This window comes from Adiantum capillus-veneris, chromosome 25 (genome assembly GCF_014529385.1).
Source record: "Adiantum capillus-veneris isolate H3 chromosome 25, ASM1452938v2, whole genome shotgun sequence".
In the NCBI taxonomy this organism is placed as follows: domain Eukaryota; kingdom Viridiplantae; phylum Streptophyta; class Polypodiopsida; order Polypodiales; family Pteridaceae; genus Adiantum; species Adiantum capillus-veneris.
In genome coordinates this window covers 58,412,933-58,431,041 of record NC_140955.1, presented here as the reverse complement: position 1 = coordinate 58,431,041, position 18,109 = coordinate 58,412,933, and the positions used below count along the sequence as shown (strand labels likewise).

Sequence of the window (18,109 nt, the reverse complement as noted above, 5' to 3'; positions counted from 1 at the left end):
ATGGCACAAACCTATAGGAAGTTACTGGAAGTAGAGCTTTCCAAAACTTCCAATTGTAGTCATCCATATTCTTGCAAGTAGCAGCATTAAGTTGGTGCCATTCTGTCATGACATCTGCTTCAAAGTCATCAGATAACCATGCTGCTGCAAAAATATGCTTGAAGTAAATCCATGTGGACGGAGCTTGCCCTTGCAGCAATAAAGTTGTCCACCATTGTCCGGCATTCCCTGTCAAGAAAGTGGCTGCCTTGCGGACCTTTGAAGCCTCTGTAAAGTTTCCCCCTGCATAGGCCTTGTTAAACTGCTGGAGGAATGAGAGAGCCTTCTTCCTGTCATCAAACCCAGTAAAGGTCCTGAATGTCACACCTTTGCCACCTCTGTACGGAGTTGGCCTCTCCAGCGGCGTTACGTTGTCATATGGAAGTGACTGAAACATGGAAACACTGTTAGGGTTCATCTGTGTTCCCTGACCGCAATTAAGTTGACCTCGAAATGCCATATTTGGCTGTTGATTTGTAATTCCAGCCATACCAAAATTTGCCTGTGGCATCCCAAATTGGCCCAGAGTGCTTTGAAACCCTGGTAGCATGCCCGTGACACCATACATGGGGTTAGGCATCATCGTTTAAGCACCCCCGAACACTGTTCCTGGCGTGTAAACCTGATTTCCAGGTGCATGACCAACCATGCTCTGGAATACCGATCCACCTCCAAAATAGCCAGGGTGTACTGAAGGTGGTGGGAAGACTTGTTGCATAGCCTGTAGGTTGCTTCCCTGCCCATTAGAACCAGCTATAGGCTACTGAAAAGTGGCTGGCTGAACTGGTACAGCTTGAAAGACTGGCATCTCAGCCACCTGTTCTTGCACCTTAGGCACAGGTTGTGGAGACTGCATGTTCTCCATCAAGTGTACAGGTGTTTCCATTGACTCTGCAGTATGAATCACCTGTGTTCGAGCCTTAACAAGCTTTTGAATATGATCCAGTGACCCAACTTGCTGAGACGGAAGAGGAGGTTGCAGAAAGGCTAAAAACCTCGGGTTCTGCATTACTTGTGTGAACATAGCCACAACGGTAGCCAACTCGGTCCTGAATATATCATCATCCGTCTATGGTGGCCTTGAAGACTCACCCACTTCATGTGTCTGTTCACCCTACGAAGAGGAAACCTCTTCAGTCACATCATCTGGTCTGTCAGCCATAATTGCAATTTCCTGTGTGTGGTCTATGATCCCCTGTGTCTTCCAGCCCAAACTGACCAAGGCTCACTTCTATGGGAAAAAGTGATTTAATCCCAGCAATGGAACCATGAAACCAACCTGTACTTTCAAAAACGGCGGTAGACCTTAGACTTAAACCTTATTTGCTTTCACCCATTTAATTTGTCGCCTACTTTACTTGTACTTTCAAGACACAACAAAGGAGAAAGGGATACAGGCTGCTAGAATACACCTATATGAGAAGACCGACACCAGATTGGCCCCTAACTTAGGCGCCCCTTCCGGTATTTCTTTATTGTTTAAAAGAGGGAATAAACGTTCTGGTTCCCTACAAGCTGCCCCACACAAGCTTGGCTGAATTTCAACTGTTCCGGCCCAATTTCAGCAACATAACTTTACTAGGACCCTTCACAGTCAGTATTCCCACGCATTGAATGACTTTCCCGACGCATACGGGCACTTTGCAAAACCTAGCGAGAATCTGCAGCACTCTGAATTCTCTGTTTTCAGCCCCGAAAATGCGCCAGATCACCTATACAGCGGTCCCCTCGCGTCCCCGAACCTCCTGGGGGTATTAGGGTCCGTTTAGGGCCAAAACCCTAAACCTGCAAAAATACACAGCAGGCTGTAATTTACTGTTTCGGGCTCCGTTTTGCGTGCCGGTCGCATCCGTAGCAAGTCCTCGACCTCCCGTACCTGTAGGGCTACTTGCCCTTTGAATCGGACAAGATTTTGGACGTGAAACCTCTCCGAATCACCTGTACCTGCGGGGAATTAGCCGCTAGCTAATCCAGTACCTGTGCAAGAGGCTCTTGCCTCGGCAATCGCGCATGAACCCACACAACTGTACATTGGTCAATTGAAAAGCCCACTAGAGGGGCATAGCATACTGCCATAGGGGGGAGAGAGGGCAGTGCGTAGCGTGCAGGGCATCACTCCTGGCACCGCACTGTACATAAGAGGGAAAGGAAGCACTCCATAGCTCTTCACCTGTGACAAAAACTGCAAATCAGCCTCCTCTCTTATTTTAGGCGCCCCCTTCTCTGGCCAGGAGTAGCAGAAATGCTCACAGAGTGATACCTCGCCCAGTTTCCGATTTTGGCCAACTGGGCTAAAAATATCTCAACTGGTGCGTCAATTGACTTGGCAGCAGAGCAATAAAATGTTCCTCTTGTCATTCCGGAGGTAATGACGCGAACACATTTTCAGGTCCCAAAATAGCAGTTCCCTAAATTTTAGGAGATGCTGCCATTGTATCTTTCTAGGTCATCTGACCCTCTTTGTACACTACAGCCACACCAAGAAATGAAATGTAGCTCGTGTAGCAAAGGATTCCACTTTGGCTAGTCACTGACCCCCCTTTGGCTAACCATAGTCCTTGTCCAACCTTAGTGCTCTCTTGCCCTCAAGCCTGGACTCCCTCTGAACAGTTCCACACTAGCTATGCAATGCAGGGCAGTTAGATTTCTCGAGGGGTGCTTCCAAAAAGTGAAAATGAATAAATAATAAGAAAGAAATCAACAAAAAGGATAGATAGTAGTCACACGCTGGCGACAGAATGCCTCTTTGCGCTCATCATCCGATTTGCGTTATTGAGTGCCGAGCTGCAAAACACGGTTAGAGAAAGACATAACTGGCATACCATTTTGCTTGAGACCATGTCAATCGTCTTTCAACCGTGCTAGGGACTGAGGTGGCATAAACCACGCCTTGATCTTGTCTTGGAAGTCGGCCCAATTGAAGGAAAGGTCAATTGTGCCTCTTGCCATGCATGGTACCAATTAATGGCATCACTGGCAAGGTACATGGCTGTCGTCAAAACCTTGCTATTTCCTGTTTTCTTAGTTGTCGCAAAGTAAGCATTAAATTGATGCAACCAAGAATGAATAATAGTAGCATCATCTTACCGTCATACTTACTCAACGTCAACTTCTCAGTGACGAGGTTGTTGGAGTCCAAATCTCTGCTTGTGCTACTTGATAAACTACCAACATCTTTGACCGGTTCGGGCTTCGAGGTGAGTACCTGTAGGACCAACTCTTGCATGCGTTGGTCTCTCTGCGTCTCACGCTCTAGCTCCAAGGCCGCTCGTCTTTCTTCGGTCGCGAAGCGCGCTTGCTCACACTCACGCTCCAAGGCTACCCTTCTGTCTGCGGCAGCCAAGCGCGCTTGCTCGCGCTCACGCTCCAAGATTAACCGTCTTTCTTCGAGCTCGCGATCCAATTCTGCCTTTCTTTCCTTGGCCGCCAAGCGCGCTTGATCACGTGCTTTGCGCCTCTTGTTGTAGCATCATGTCCATCATCGTCTTCACCAAAGCCTCCATAGGATTTCGTGCAAACCGTGGCGTCAATAGGGAATGGGGAGGGTCGGAAAAACCTCCTGGTGGGGAAAATTCTTCTTCACCACCTCCATGCTCATCACCTTCACGCAAAGTATCCATTCCGCTTCGGGTGATGACCATACACTGAGATCTTGGGTACTTAAGTCCACCAGGAACTTTGGTTTTTGTGGTTCTTGGGTTCTTGAGGTTCTTGAGTCCTTGAGGTTCGTGAGTTCTTGAGGTTCTTGAGGTCTTTCTTTAGCTTGCAATGGATTTTCTCTTACCCGAGCTTGACTCTTCCCTGTGGGCGCACCCCTCGACGGCCTTGCACTCACACCAAGGTTACTTTTTCCCACCTCATCTCGATTGGCCGGCCACTAAGTGCACGGTCCGCTCTCAATGAGTGAAAAGAGGAACTAGGGGAGGCAAGACAAGCCCTTCTTTCTTCGGTTACCTGTCACTCTTCAAAAACACGATTAGGAATCGACACGCTCAAGCAGACTTGGGTTACGTGCGACCGCTAAAAGCAAAAAATTCTTGTGGTTCTTTCCTTGAGTGTAAAGAACACTGCCAAAGCTCTGATATCAATGTAAGGTGCAACGGAAGTGAATGTTGAACTTTGCTCAAGATGAGTGCTCCGAATTGTGCTCAAGGGTTTCTTTTACTTACGGAAGGGAGAGCCGTTTGTTCCTTTAGTGAGAGTGTAAGTTACAACGGAAGTGAATGTTGAACTTTGCTCAAGATGAGTGCTCCAAATTGTGCTCAAGGGTTCCTTTTACTTACGGAAGGAAGAGCCTTCCTTTCCTTTAGTGAGAGAGTGCAAATGATTACAAACAAAGTGAATGACACTGTGAATGAAGGTGCTAAGACTGAGAGAAAGAGAGAGAAGAATACGACACCAGAATGTTGTCAAACCCTCCTCCAAGGACACCACTCTCTATGGCGAGAGAGGTCTATGCTATTGATTGCACAAATCTCGTACAATGGTCTAAATGCAATGGAATTGCCAACAATGTCGACGACGATGATGACGACGACGAGATTTGTGAAATCTGAAAACGCTAGGGGCTGAAATCTGCAAATCTTCTATCTGCTGAATTCTGACTATGTCGGTGACGACGGCGATGACGACGATGCGCTGAAATTGCAGGTGCTGAAATCTGCGAACAGCGGGCTGAAACTGAAAACACTGGCTGATCTCACCGCGCGGCAAGGATCTGCTGCGGGAAGGTGAGATCTGCAAGGTTTGGGACTTGATCTGCGGTGTCTAAGTGCTGAAAACTGAAAACGCTGATGCTATGTGCTGATCTGTCGCCGGGAATCTGCAAGACGCTAGGTATCTACAAGATGCAAAAACGCCAGGCTGATTCTGTGATCTGCTAACGCCAAGGCTAATCTGCAAATTGCAAAACGCCAAGGCTGATCTACTGAAAAAAGCTGGTCTTGATCTGCTGTTGGCTGGAAACGCTAGGCCTCCTGCCAGTCTTGCTGAGAAGGTGCCTGTGAGTTGGTGGACTCCTACTGCCTCTTCTGCCAGAAAGGAGGCAGCCTCTTCTCCTGTTGCCTCTTCTGCCAGAAAGTGCTAGAGCCTAGCGCTAGTTTTCTTATATATTAACTTAGACAATTTGCCCTACCCAGTTTCCCAACAAAGTCACTTATTAATAACAAGTGAAAAATGGCTAAAATAGGGGAAATGGGTTCTGTGCACTGTAAAATGCTCATGATGGCTACTGACTCTAATGCTGATGATCATGTTGTGTGCAACCAAAGGATATGCAACTACTCTAAGTGCCTGGACATGCACGGCCTGCGCACGCTCACAAAGGTGCTAGAACACTTCCTAAGCTGACCTAAATCCTAGACATGAAGTAGCTTGTCCACATGCACATAGGGTTAGATGTGCACATGACAGAGAGAGTACAAACAAAGTGAATGACACTGTAAATGAAGGTGTTGAGACACAGAGAGAGAGAGAGAGAGAGAGAAGAATACGACACCAGACGGTTCTCAAACCCTCCTCCAAGGGCCCCCCTCTCCATGGCGAGAGAGGTCTATGCTATTGATTGCACAATGGTCTCGGCGAGGACGGCGATGGCGATGATGATGCGCTGAAAACGCAGATGCTGAAATTTGCAGACAGCGGGCTGAAACTGCAAACACTGGCTGGTCTGACGGTGCGACGAGGATTTGCTGCGGGTAGGTGAGATCTGCGAGATTAGGGGCTGATATTGCGGTGTCTAAGTGCTGAAAACTGAAAACGCTGATGCTGGGGGTTGATCTGTCGCCAGGAATCTGCAAAACGCTAAAGCAATCTGCAAAACGCCAGGGCTGATCTCGTACTGCTGATGAAAAACACCAGGCTGAATCTGCTAAAGCAAACACTAGGCAGACTCTGTTGATGGACAACGCCAGAGGGTCTTTTTGGCTGAAAACCCTAGGGTATCTTGCCGGTATTGCTGAGCAGGTGCACTGCAAGTTGTGGGAACTTCTGTTGTCTCGTCTGAGAGAAAGAGCTAGTACTAGGTTTTTATAGATACCAGCTTAGCAAAGTTGCCCTACCCTGTTTCCCAACAAAGTCACTTATTAATAATAAGTGAAAAATAGATAAAATAGGGACGATGGGTTCTGTGCACTGTAAAATACTCATGATGGGTACTGACTGTCATGCTGATGATCATGCTGTGTGCAACCAGAGGATATGCAACTACTCTAAGTGACTGGACATGCACGGCCTATGAACAGGCTCACAAAGGTGCCAAAACACTTCCTAAGCTGACCTAAACCCTGGATCTGAAGTAGCTTGTTCACATGCACATAGGGTTAGATGTGCACATAACATCCATTGAGACACAATCGTTTTGTCTAGAGAGAAGAAAGGTTGGGATTATTGATCCAGAGCAATAGAGCAAGGCATTGCTTGCCAAGCTCATAGTACACGGATTAAGTCTTGAAAACCGTTATTGCACCATGCTTTTTCACATATCTCCCCTCGTTTTGGATCTATGGATACTGCAAGTGTTTGGCGCTCGACCATTAGATTCATCTTCGCAAATGCACCCTTGGATACGTCCCATTTGTCACCATTAATGCGCTGCTTGCTACGGATTTAGAAGGAATTACGTCTTGCTTTGATTCGACACTCACCTTCTTGTGGAGGAGGTAGCGAAGCAGCCACTTTTATGGAATGCATATGTGACAGATTCAAAAGGGCGTCACCTAGGCAAGACGACTCACATTGACTGGGCTAGATGCGATGAGGAACCAGTAGGCTCTTTACACCATTGGTGAGATGCTTCCTTGGTTGGTGCAGAGGTTATTGGAGCTACTGATGTCAAGTGACACATCCAACCCTGTGTCTGTGGACAAGCTACAGCATGATCAGGGTTCAGTCAGTCCAGTCAGTCTAGATTTAGTAGTGATCTAGCACATTTGTGAGTCTATTCGTAGACCGTGCATGCCCAGGCAATTAGCATAGATGCATATCCTCTGGTTGCACACAACATGATCATCAGTATTCCCATCAGAATCCCTTAGAATCAGTTAGGAGATTTTTCCAGTTCATTTGGCCTATTTTTCCTATTTTTGACATTTTTCACTTATTATTTTAAGTGACTTCCCAACAAAAGTAGGTAGGGCAATTTTGCTACGTTTGTATATAAGCAAACCTAAGTTAGCACTAAATGGGAGAAGAGGCAGCACGAGCTCCCCGCTCAACAGGCATCTTCTCAGCAAGGACCCCTCAAGCACCCCCATAAGCCTAGCGTTTTCTTCATCGCCAGACACCTCCCCTCACTTGGCGTTTTCAGCATTGCTTGACCGCCCCGATCTCCTACACAGCGTTTCCAAGATCGCCCTCAAGCTGCAGTTCCTAGCGTTTTGGATCGCCCTCAAAGCTGCAAAAAAACAGCATTTTTCAGCCACAAGTGCAGCAGCAAAACGCAGCCATAAACCTGCAGATATTCAGTGTTTTTTCAGCGGTAAGACAGCAGACGAATCAGCGTTTTTCAGCCTCAAAAACAGCAGCCAAATCTGCGTTTTCAGCACCCCTAAGCAGTCCCAGATTTTCAGCCATAGTGTCTTTGTGGACAGCAGATAGAAGATCACCGATTTCAGCCCTTAAGTCATCGTCGTCGTCCCCGTCGTCGTCACTGACATAAGTCTCAAGTTGCATCAGTTTCCATGCATCATCATTGTACCACCTTGTGCAATCAATAGTAGACCACTCTCGCCGACGAGAGTGGGGCCTTCGGAGGAGGATTTTACGTCTCTGGTGTCGTATCTCTCCTCTCTCTCTATCTCTCAGTCTCACACACTTGCACGCACAGTGTCCATTCACTTTGTTTGTGATCATAGCACTTTCCATTAAGAATGGAAGGCTCTCCCTTCCATAAGAACAAAAGAAACCTTGAGCACAGTTCGGAGCACTCATCTTGAGCAAAGCGCAAACATTCATTCCGCTGCACCTTACATTGGTATCAGAGCTTTGGCAGTGTTCTGTATCAGGAAGAATCACAAGAATTGTTTTTTGCTTGTTGCGGTCGCACGAACCCAAGTTCGCTTGGGTGTGTCGATTCCTAATCGTGTTTTTAAAGAGTGACAGGAATCCCAAGAAAGAAGGGCTTGTCCAGCCTCCCCTTGTGTCTCTTTTCACTCATTGAGAGCGGACCGTGCACTTGGCGGCCAACCCATCGAGTGAGGTGGGAAAAAGCAACCTTGGTGTGAGCGCAAGGCCGCCAAGGGGTGCGCCCGCGGAAAGGAGTAGAACTCGGGTGAAGAGAGATCCTTCTCAAACGCGATTTGCAAGCAAAAGAAAACCTCAAGAACCTCAAGATCCTCAAGAACCCAAGAACCCAAGACCCTCAAGAACCCAAGTTCCTCGTGAACTTAAGAACCAAAGATCATAGTGCATGATCGTCACCCGAAGCAGAATGGATACTTGCATACAGGTGATGAGCATGAGAGAGGCGGCGAAGATTTTTCCCCACAAGGAGATTTTTTCGACCCTCCCCCTTCACCATCTACGCCACGAGTTGTATTAACTCCTATGGAGATGATGGTCAAGTCAATGATGGACATGATGCTAGCACAACAAGAACGAAATGAAAGAAATGCAATATAACAACAAGAAGCGAATCGAGTTGCGTTGGCACAACAAGAAATCAATCGCCTTGCTTTCGAACGCGAGCGCGATGAACGAAATGAACGAAAAGCAGAAAGGGAGGCCAAGCGTGCAGCTCAAAGAGAGCTACGCACTCAAGAATTGCTTCGACAAGTGCTAGCCTCGAAGACCGAACCACCCAAAGATCGTGGGAGTTCCTCAAGTGGTGCAAGCCACGATGCGGATTCCAACAACCGAGTCACAAAGAAGTTGACTTTCAGTAAGTATGACGGTAAGATGGATGCTACGGTTATTCATTCTTGGTTGCATCATTTTAATGCTTATTTTGCGACTACTAAGAAGACACGAAATAGCAAAGTTTTGACAGCAGCTATATACCTTGCCGGTGATGCCATTCATTGGTACCACCCATGGCAAGAGGCACAGTTAGCCGCGCACCCAGAGGAAGCCGACGAATTCACGCCCCTTTCCTGCAATTGGACTGATTTCCAAGACAAGCTCAAGGCGCGGTTTACGCCACCTCAGTACCTCGCACGATTGAAGGACGATTGGCGCGCTCTCAAGGAAAATGGTATGCTAGTCATGTCTTTTTCTAATCGTGTTTTGTAGCTAGGCACTCAATTACGAAAATCCGATGATGAGCGCAAAGAGGCTTTTCTCTTTGGATTGGACGAGTATATCAAGTATGATGTCGAGGTGCTCGATGTCAACAAGGCGGTAGCGATTGCTCTCGCATAGGAAATGAAGCACAACAAGGGAACGCCTAAGGAGAACAAGACTTCTAGAAGTACCTCGCAGACTTCTCAAAACCCTCAGAACGGTAAGAACGGGAAGACTGGTAAGAATGGTAACTCTTCTAACCAATCTTCCAACAGTCTCTCAGAAAAGAATTCTTCCAATGAATCTAAGGGTAAGGCTAACACAATTGCTAAACCTAAGCTTACTCCAGATGAAAAGGGAGCACAAGGAATTGTAGGAGGATACATCACGTCGGAAGAGCAAAGCACTTATTCTAAGGAAGGTCGTTGTTTTCATTGTCACATTAAGGGTCACATAAAAAGAACATGTCCTAAGCTTGAATCGAATGAATCTAAAGAATCCACTTCCTCTGTCAATGCAATTAATGAGAACACAAGTGTGCCCCAAGTTTCTCATGATCCTCCCATTGATGATTCTCTCATTAAATGTTATGGTCGTACGTCGGGGCAACGTTTTGTCATATTGTTTGACCCAGGTAGTATGCATGATGTGATCAGTCCCTCTCTTGTTGAGAGAGCCCGCCTCGAAGTTAGTCCGAGATCTCCTATGGAGGTCTTTGGCTTTCTTCCCGGTATGGACGCTCTCATCACAGAGGAGTGCCTTGATGTGTTGTTTGCAATTCAACAAGCTGGCTTCACTAGAAGATTTGTTGTTTTTCCTCTCTCAGGATGTGATATGATTTTGGGCATTCGATGGTTTCGTGATAATAACCCTCTCATGCTAATACTTTCACTCTCAATGCCAAAAATGATTCTCCCATTGTCATTCATGGAGAGGACATTGTTCATTCTCCATCTCTAATTGCCAATATGCAGGAGAAGATTGAAAGGATTCAGGAGAAAGAGACTCTCTCAGTCTCTTTGTCCCCAAAGCCTGACACACAGGATTTGCATGATTACGAGAAGCATGATGAATTGAATGATAATAACAAGCATGATGAGTTGCATCAAGAAGATGTGATTGTTCACAAGGATGATGTGTTAGTTGATGCTTCTTCTAGCGAAGCTAACCTCGTTGCAGATTCGACAATCACGAAGGATCGATCTTGGCTTCCAAGCCTAGGTCCAAAGAATCCTCACAGGAAGTACTATGTGTTCGCATGATTGATACGCACACACTGTTCGAATGTTTCATTCGTGATGGTTTCCTGTATTTTAGTCAGCCTCTTTATGTGATCCCTTTTCCTAGGCATGACAAATTGTATGTTGAGCACGTTTCTCTCATGGATGGAGCACGAATGTATGCGGATTTTTCATGAAAAACTGAAAAGTATGTATGTAAGGAAGTCACATTCTATGTCTCTTCCTTGGCATGACACAATTTCCAAACGAGCACATGAAAGTATGAGCACCAAGCATGGGCATTTCCGTCGTGAATTGCCACAGTTGATTGCTCTAGATCATAAGAGAAAGATTCGTTTTCATTGTTTGCGTGTGTGTGGTGAACGGTTTGGCACTCCGTCTATTTGTTCATCTACATTGCATGCACGGTCTTTTAGGAAGCCGAGATTTTTTCCAGTCACTTTACATGGAATAGGTATGTTCATGGTTTTGTGTTGGAAATGGTTTGAGGAATTTTCAGCCATGGAGATTCTTGAAGAAGACATAAGAAGGACTCTATACGAAGTTGACGCATCGAAGGAGCCACAGACGATTTTGTCTCGCTTTAGGCGCGGCCCAAAGAAGCAAGCGTTGCAAACCTTTATGAAGTTCAAGTACCGCACGACCCACACATCAGAGTGGGCCGACGAAGAGTCCCTTCCAGGATTCCGGATGCTATTGGCGATCTCCCTCGACGCCATACAGTCCGGTACCAGTACCTCACTTTGAAAAGGAGGGGATGTCACGTGACACATCCAACCCTATGTGTCCGTGGACAACCTACAGCATGATCAGGGTTCAGTCAGTCCAGTCAGTCTAGATTTAGAAGTGATATGGCACTTTTATGAGTCTATTCGTAGACCGTGCATGCCCAGGCACTTAGCATAGATGCATATCCTCTGGTTGCACACAGCATGATCATCAGTATTCCCATCAGAATCCATTAGAATCAGTTAGGGAATTTTTCCAGTGCATTTAGCCAATTTCCCTATTTTTGACATTTTTCACTTATTATTTTAAGTGACTTCCCAACAAAAGTAGGTAGGGCAATTTTGCTAAGTTTGTATATAAGCAAACCCAAGTTAGCACTAAATGGCAGAAGAGGCAGCAGGAGCTCCCCGCTCAACAAGCATCTTCTCAGCAAGAACCCCTCAAGCACCCCCATAAGCCTAGCGTTTTCTTCATCGCCAGACACCTCCCCTCACTTGGCGTTTTCAGCATTGCTTGACCGCCCCGATCTCCTACAGCCTAGCGTTTCCAAGATCGCCCTCAAGCTGCAGTTCCTAGCGTTTTGGATCGCCCTCAAAGCTGCAGAAAAACAGTGTTTTTCAGCCACAAGTGCAGCAGCAAAACGCAGCCATAAACCTGCAGATATTCAGCGTTTTTTCAGCCATAAGACAGCAGACAAATCAGCGTTTTTCAACCTCAAACGATCTCCTACAGCCTAGCGTTTCCAAGATCGCCCTCAAGCTGCAGTTCCTAGCGTTTTGGATCGCCCTCAAAGCTGCAGAAAAACAGCGTTTTTCAGGCACAAGTGCAGCAGCGAAACACAGCCATAAACCTTCAGATATTCAGCGTTTTTTCAGCCGTAAGACAGCAGACGAATCAGCGTTTTTAAGCCTCAAAAACAGCAGCCAAATCTGCGTTTTCAGCACCCCTAAGCAGTCCCAGATTTTCAGCCATAGTGTCTTTGTGGACAGCAGATAGAAGATCACCGATTTCAGCCCTTAAGTCATCGTCGTCGTCCCCGACATAGTCTCAAGTTGCATCAGTTTCCATGCATCATCATTGTACCACTTTGTGCAATCAATAGTAGACCACTCTCGCCGACGAGAGTGGGGGCTTCGGAGGAGGGTTTTACAACGTCTCTGGTGTCGTATCTCTCCTCTCTCTCTATCTCTCAGTCTTACACACTTGCACGCACAGTGTCCATTCACTTTGTTTGTGATCATAGCACTTCCCATTAAGAACGGAAGGCTCTCCCTTCCATAAGAACAAAAGGAACCTTGAGCACAGTTCGGAGCACTCATCTTGAGCAAAGCGCAAACATTCATTACGCTGCACCTTACAACTAACGAGATCCGCAAAGGGGAGGCTGCCCGTATCTAAGAGATTGATTAGCCTATTCCACCTAACTATCATTACTTCATCAGGGGACAGACTCTTTTACCTTCTCATCAAGGTAGGTGGGTGTAATTCGATCCTCACTTTAGAGTCCCAATTGTTGCTCAATGGAGAACTCTAGTCATTAGCATTGTTGAGACTGGCCATCATGGATGTCACATTGACCCTATTTTCGCTACAAAGGAGGCACCTCTTCGAGATAGTGAATTTGGCCGGGAAAGCCGCTTAATCAATCTAGTGAGTGGCAATGGCCTTCATTGAGTGATGATGGAGCCCCTCTTATCCTTTTTTGAGTACACTGTCTCCCTTGGGAGAAAGCTACTTTTGCGGACCCGGCACCCACCTCACCGTCCACTAGGTATGGCAAGATCGATGCATTCTCCCAACTTTCCAGAGACGGTTTTGGTCATACATGTGGACCCTTAGGATCCGCCGTTTTTTAATGTGAATTTGGCCAGAAAAGGCGCTTGTTCAATTGGACTGGGATCCTAGTGAGTGGCAGTGGCCTTCATTGAGTGATAATAGAGCCCCTCTTATCCTTTTTGGAGTACATTGTTTCCCTTGGGAGGAAGGTACTTTTGCGGACCTGGCACCCACCTCACCGTCCACTAGGTATGGCAAGCTCAGCTCATTCTCCCATCTTTGCAAAGATAGTTTTGGTCATGCATGTGGACCCCCGGATCCGCCGTTTTTTCGTGTGAATCATAGCACACACAAGATTGCCTATTGGCACTTGGTCTACAGTCACTGGTCATGATCCGACTTGTCAGAGATGTACTTTAGAGCCTGAGTCTGTTTCTAGGTTTGTCCATATGTGTAGCTAGTGTGCATGGCAATTTGTTGTTTGTTGATTAGAGTGGGCATCCATGATGAGTTCATGACATGGGGTGCAATTACATGGCTTTTCCAATTTCTTGGGTCACACACCTTCTTCAAGGCCTCCCAACAAATCCAATCTTCATGCTTACTCCCTTAGGATATAGACCCGACACTCTACAGATGATCCCAGATGCAGGTCACCAGTTGGATCTCTACCAACAGAACACAGTTTTGACCACGATATGCAGCATCAAGCTTTGGACCATGTGGAAGGCTCGTTGTGCCCACATTCTGGGCTCACAATCCTCCCCTACGTCCACCATTTTGACAGCCATTTGGACTGAGCTGCTGCATACTCTTCGAAGTCAGTGGGATTCTTCATCCGGCTCCTCCAGGGCAGCAGAGCAGCGTCCATGTGTCTTTCTTCACACATGGGCGAGATCGTCAATTCTTTTCGGTCGGGATCATGCCCACATCAGAGGAAATTATGCACCCCCACATTGGTTCATTTTACACTCATCGTACAAACCACCTTGATGTTTACATAGCCTACACATTGTTACCCCGCTTTTGTACTTCCTCTCAGTAATAGGCCATCGAGCATCTCCAAAGGTCTTTTATATACACAGAATACAGCCCCTTTTCTCGCCACACAGAGAGAGAGAGAGAGAGAGAGAGAGAGAGAGAGAGAGAGAGAGAAATCAGGTGCTCTTGCCTTCACCTATCTATGCGACTTCTCCCTCGCAATGAGACCCTCTTTCGCCTCTGCGACCCTGCCTTGATTTCAGCTGCCGTCTCAAGCCTAGTTGGCAACTTGGCTGTGTAGGTCTCCATCCTGCGGGCCACCGTTAAAGAAGTAGGTGCTGGCAGATTCTCCTCCCCACCCTGTCTCCTTCTGCCAATTCGTCAACCTTTGATGTGTTGCTTTGTTTTCAGCTTCAGTATGGGTCGTGCTGATAGTGGTCTAGCTTGCTGTTGTCTTCATGGTGTGCACAATTAGTTGGTCAAGGAAGGTATAGAGCATAATGTTTTGGCAGTGTTGTATCGCTTGGGGCTGTAGGAGGTCTTGGGTAGATATGTGTGTTTTGCTGTATTGTAACTGACAGAGCATGCCTTTTGTAATATTTGTATACAAACAGGGTACAAGCCTTATTTCTCAAAAAAAAATAAAAAAATAGAGATAATACACCTAGGAAGAAACAGAGAGTTCTCAACCCTAAAAATATCTACATTTTCTAAATAAAGGACAACAAAGCATAAAAAGTCGATCCTTCCAATGTCGGAATTTAGTGTTGAGATTGTCTGATATGAACGATGTGGCATGAAAAGATGCACAGTTGCACGAGAAAAAGACCATACGGATTACAAATGGATCAAACAAACTCTTTTGGAACGTTGTCCTTTTAAAACATGCTAAAAATTATACCTTTCCATAGTGAGCAGCAAAACATGTCTGAAGAGCATGCATATACACTTTCCGAACAGATGATACTGTGAACAGAGAGAACTCTCCAAGCCTAAAATGGAGGTATCCTCTCCACAATCGATAACTTCTTGGAATATGTCTGATAGCATTTTCCCACTTGATTAGCAATGCTGATGCTAAATCTTTTTGCCGACATGTATCCAGGTATAAAAGCCATAAATCTTCACTAAACGGGTGCATTTCCAAAGCCTTTTCCAAAATGGCAATCTTCTTCTCTACCGCCTGTTGTGCCGCAGCCTTTTTTGTTGCTGCTTTTATCAGCTCGTCCTGTGCAAATCAATTTACCGCAGATATTAGCAGAAATAAAATCAAAACAAGAAAAAAGTTACTATTTCCATTAAAAAATTTAAAACTAAAAACCAAATGTTTAGTCCCAGTGTTTTGTCTGTCTTGTAAGAATTTTTTGTTTTAATGTGCAAATGAGAATAAAGATTGTTTCATATAAATTCATAAGAAAACATTCTTGACTCTTTTTCCAAAGAGTACATATAGTTATAACTTATTTTCTGAACTGATGCAAACAAGAAAAGAGAGGCTTGCTCTCGACTGAAGGATGTACCCTTAATTTGAAGAGATGAGTATTTTTGGACTCAATTATTCATATCCTTTAACATGAAATGATTGTTGAAGAGATAAACCCTCTTTTCAAAGGATTATCATCCTTAAAGTACTGTTCCATTTGATTGGCTCCGCTGAAGGAAGGAGCCAAAAATACTATAAATTTGTTGTGTTCCAATTACCTCGAGTTGTACTTAAATCACATCATATATGTCGCAAAGAAAAATGGTAAACTAAGAACGTATATGACAGCCTGGATCCACCTTTGCAATGCAGGGAATGACATTTAGCTAAAATTCAAAGAAAATGAGCCAATATTAAATGCACGTTTTTACATATCCCTTTGCTTCATTGACTCTTCACAAAACCAAAGAACTTGAAATATTATAGTTTACATGCCAGGAGACAATGAGAAGGTCCTAGACTAGCACCTTTTAGACATGTAATGTAAGCAAGCTTATGCAAAATTGAGCTTGGCCATACCTGAAAATTTGCAAAAGCTATCCATAAACTCTCATCCTGTGGTCTTTCCCGTGTATGCTGGTTAAATTCTTTCGTCTTTCGAATAACGTAATCATCCCAGCTCTCTTCCTGAAGTGTGCAATTAGCCTTGAGCTCCTCCTGTGCATCCAAATCTTCAAGGGAGATAAAATCGCCGGGAGGAAGTAGAAAGTGTGTCTTAGCTTTTGGCTTGGAAACATGTAGAGAAATTTTAAGCCTCCTGAAATCTTTTCGCCGTTCCAAAGAAGTGACTTTTGCAGACCAATAGCGCCCCTCTCTTAATTTCTCGTCCATGACAATATCATCTTCTTCCAAATGTATGAAGCCAAACTGTGAGTGAATGGACCTCCCTAGCTTACTTGACCAAATTCTTATCTGATGTCGATAGAACAATGGCACGTCTTTTCTGCACACATGCAAATAACTCATTAACCAGATAAAGGTTGCAATCATGGTATGCATAACCGACAAGCCTTCCATCAGTACACATAGTAAAAGAAATATGGCTTGTGATGTAATCACCAACAAGTAAAAAGAAACTTGTAAGTGAATCTATCTTAAAACACAATTTCCTCAACTGTGATATCTGTATGCAAAAGCCTTCATGCATACACCCAAAAAAATAAGTTACTTAAGTCTGCATTTTTTTTATAAAAAAAAACACATAACTTGAACAGGTTACAGGACCAAGCAAAAGCATAGAGATAGGTATGCACTAACCTGTACAACGAATCATATACCAAATTGTCACGATCTCCCCGTGCATCAAACTGAAAGTCCTTGTTGTCTAAATCCACCCACCGCTTTGACTTTCCCCGCAACCTCAAATCTAGCTTAGAGCTTAATTTTTTATCAACTTGACCTCCAAACTTCTTTTTTTTCCTCTCCTTTTTCCTTTCATGCCTATGACTTTCCTCCCTGCTCCTCTTCCTCCTTTCCTCACTCTTCTCCCTGGTGTCCAATGACTCTTTGCCATGGTCAAAGTCCTTATCTTCCTCATCATCACATGAGCTTGCAAGCAGTGTATGTGTACTCCTGATTGATACGTTGATTTCCTCCTCGCTCTCCAACTGCTGCACATACCAATCTGGAACAGGTGCAGGTGCAGGTGCAGGAGCAGGAAGAAGGCCCTCCTTGAAACTCGCATTTGCCAGCCATGTGAGATCACCCTGCTCTCCTAATGCTTGAGATCCTTCCTGTCATAGAGCAGAATTGGTACTCGGAGAATGTCCTTGGCGATTCATAAACACAAAACTCTCTCTCTCTCTCTCTCTCTCTCTCTCTCTCTCTCTCAAGGAAGCACATCGCTGATTCTCTATTATTTCGACCCCCTCTTGGCACCCAAGAGGTGCCTACCTATAAGGAAGTAAATATGATAAAACAGCCCGAAGGCAAAGTATAAGGCTGCCCGTAGGCAAAGAACTTGTGAATAGCTGAGGGCCATCGGAAATTGAAAGGTATCCACACATGCCTTTGGAAGATAGGCACCTCATGTCATAAACTGTTGATATGTCAAGCCACTGAAGACCCGGTGGATTAGGGCTCCCCAAGCCTAACCCTAGCCGACTTGCAGATCTTGATCAAGGGGCCTAAACCATAGAAGCAGTCGAAGAAGAAGAGGTTCTCACCAACTTGCAGTTCCTCGTCGAGAGGACCAATTTATAAAAGAGTTTTACCAACCTATGGGATCCTCATCTGATGGGGCCTAAATTCCTAAGGCCTAAAATAATGATGACACTCACACCCAGTTCTCTTGCGTATTCGGATGACGACATGGCACAATTGTACGAACAGGCCGGATTTTGCGATTCGCTGATAATGTGGACAGCCGTACAGACTTTCTGTGAATCACGATGCTGACGTGGTAGGTTTCCGCAATTCGCGCTGACAGGAGGTGACGTGGCAAATTGTAGGACAACCCTTTTGCGCTAGCTTTTGGGAGATCAAAAGCTTTCAGACTTGTAGCTTTTCATGTACTGCTTTTGAATGGCCATGGGCTCCAACAATAGGAAACAATTCCAAAAAGCTACGTACATCACGTATCGTAGTGGGAGTTGGCCAATCTTGTGTCACCTGGATCTTTGCGTGATCCATACTTACTTGG

General features: G+C 45.4%; 1 protein-coding gene across 2 annotated transcripts in view; it reads right to left on the bottom strand.

Annotated features, from left to right (window-relative positions):
- The window catches only part of LOC147424948 (uncharacterized), a 136,581-nt gene that overhangs the window by 80,074 nt on the left and 38,398 nt on the right, over positions 1 to 18,109 (bottom strand). For both annotated transcript variants that reach the window (XM_086499412.1, XM_086499413.1), the window contains exons 2-4: positions 16,726 to 17,201; positions 15,988 to 16,411; positions 14,887 to 15,213 (exon numbers count right to left, since the gene is read on the bottom strand). In XM_086499412.1, coding sequence (XP_086355538.1) covers positions 14,887 to 15,213; positions 15,988 to 16,411; positions 16,726 to 17,201 — 1,227 coding nt within the window. The remainder of the gene's footprint in view (positions 1 to 14,886; positions 15,214 to 15,987; positions 16,412 to 16,725; positions 17,202 to 18,109) is intronic.